At 40.0% G+C, this 2,301-nt stretch overlaps 1 protein-coding gene across 1 annotated transcript; it reads left to right on the forward strand.

Moving 5' to 3' along the window:
* Positions 1–1,086: 1,086 nt before the first annotated feature.
* Positions 1,087–1,947, forward strand: LOC110944899. Its single transcript, XM_022186544.1, has one exon. The coding sequence runs from the start codon at positions 1,087–1,089 to the stop codon at positions 1,945–1,947; it is 861 nt and encodes a 286-aa protein (XP_022042236.1).
* The last annotated feature ends 354 nt before the right edge of the window (positions 1,948–2,301 follow it).

Genomic DNA, 2,301 nt, shown 5'->3' on the forward strand with positions numbered 1-2,301 from the left:
GAGTTGTTTGAATTAAAGCGGTGATGTCGCTACATTGAATAATAGGCCAAAGTTGGTTAGAACTCGTTGGTAGTCGTCACAAAGGAGGATTCCTTAGACGAGCCAAACGGGTCGAATAATCAAATAAGGCATGGTTGATGCTTCGGAATATGATGGATTGATCTTTGATATTGGTTGATAGATAACATATTAGAAGTACGAGAATTTAATGTAATGGTATGCTAGAAAAGCCAAATACGAGATTTGGAGTTGAGTGTAATGAACAAATCAAACGAAATATGGATTTCCAGGGACTACCGTAAGTTACGGTGGTACCGTAACTTACGGTAGAGGTCAGATGCTTACGGTGGATTACCCCTGTCTTACGGTAGACCAAAAGTTCCAGGACCTACCGTAACTTACGGTGACACCGTAAGTTACGGTGGAACCAGAAAAACTTGTAATTTATTTTTCATAATCAGATGTTGGATCTCGTGTTTATATACTATATAATAATGTCAAAACTAATGTTTTAACGTTTTGACCATAGGTGATGAAGTGGATCTTACGGATGGCGATCAAGCGAATGATGAAGAACCGAACACGACATTTTGAAGCTTCCGCAATGTTTTAAAACTCTAATAGACTTTGTGTATGGGTTGTAAAGAATTTCTAAACAGCTTTCAAAACATTTTAACTTAGTCGTAGTTGACTAAGGTTGATACTACTTATGACCTTCTTTAATGAAAGTTGTGTTACTTATGAAGTATTTTATTAAAATTGGCATAATCAATTATTAAAATTAAGAAAATTAGACGGGTGTTACAAGTTGGTAATCAGAGCTTAAGGTTGTCAACAAAGTGTTCGGTTCAAGCTTGATCGATCGTCCGGTAAGAATTAACTTATTATGTTAGTAGATTATGTCTTATGTAAGGAATGAGAAACGAATTGATATGCATGGGAAGAGCGTGTTAACACACTCAAACCCGGAAAGTGCATTAGATGTCAATGGTTAAAGCAAGTTAGAAACTTGGCTAAACTAAAACAAATGAAGCAATGCTATGAGTGAAATGTTTAACGTTTAAATGTAAACATTTCAGTTTCAAGATGTCTGATGGGAATGATGATAATCCGGTGCAAACAAGCACTAAACAAATGAAAGAGATAATTGCCGAAGAGGTAGGGAAGGCAATTGAAGGAAGTCTATCTGGGTTTATAGACAATATTCAAGGCACGGTGTTGTCGCTTGTAGAAGAGCGAGTTAAAAGGTTGGAGGATATTGTCAACCTTATGAAGGAGAAAACGGGAGAACGCAAGGGGTGTTCGTACAAGGAATTCATGGCGTGTAAACCGCCAATTTATAATGGAGAAGTCGATCCGATAATTTGCCAAAGATGGTTGGGCGATATTGAAGGGGTGTTTGAAAGGACCCATTGCGACGAAAGCGATTTCGTTGCTTACGGAACGGGTCAGTTAAGAGGACAAGCCAAGGATTGGTGGGATAACAAAAAGAATGAAATAGGGGCCGAAGCGGTAAGAGCCATGACATGGGAAGAGTTTAAGACACCATTTCTTAAGCATCATAGTCCCAAAGCGGTCATTAACAAAATCAAGGAAGAGTTCATGCAACTTAGGCACAAGGGTGAAACCATAGACAAGATAACGGCGATGTTTATGGATAAAATGAAGTTTAGTAGTGAATTGGTGACGAATGAAGAACAGAAAATATACTACTACTACAATATGTTGAGCGCTGAATATAGGGAGTTTATGACTCCTTCAAAATACGAGACCCTTACGAAAATCATTAACGTTGCTCGGGAACGGGAAATCGAGTTGAAGAAGCAAGTCGAAAGAGGTGAGCGAAGGGCACATGATGTGAATCCAAGCCCTACAAAGAAAGCCCGAACGGGAGAATCGGGAAAGAAGGTGGATGCTAAAGGTGGGTCGCCAAGTTGTAAAGTTTAAGGGAAGGGACACAAAGGGGAATGTCGGTTCAAGGACAAGCCATGCCCCATATGTAATAAGACGGAGCACACGGCCTCGCTATGCCCGGGAAAAGTCTCTGTTTGCTACAACTGTTATCAACCCGGCCACAAAAAGTCCGAATGTCTGGACTTAGTTGGAAAGAGAGATGTTAAAGAATCTCCAACAGAAGCTCCCAAAGCGAAGGCTAGGTCCTTCCAACTTACCGCGGCTGAAGTGAAGACAGAACCCGATGTGGTTTCAGGTATATTCACAATTAACTCAATTCCAGCACGTTTATTGTTTGATACGAGTGCGAATAAATCCTTCCTTTCGCATGGATTTATTCGACATCCT

Source organism: Helianthus annuus, chromosome 6 (assembly GCF_002127325.2).
Source record: "Helianthus annuus cultivar XRQ/B chromosome 6, HanXRQr2.0-SUNRISE, whole genome shotgun sequence".
Classification (NCBI taxonomy): Eukaryota; Viridiplantae; Streptophyta; class Magnoliopsida; order Asterales; family Asteraceae; genus Helianthus; species Helianthus annuus.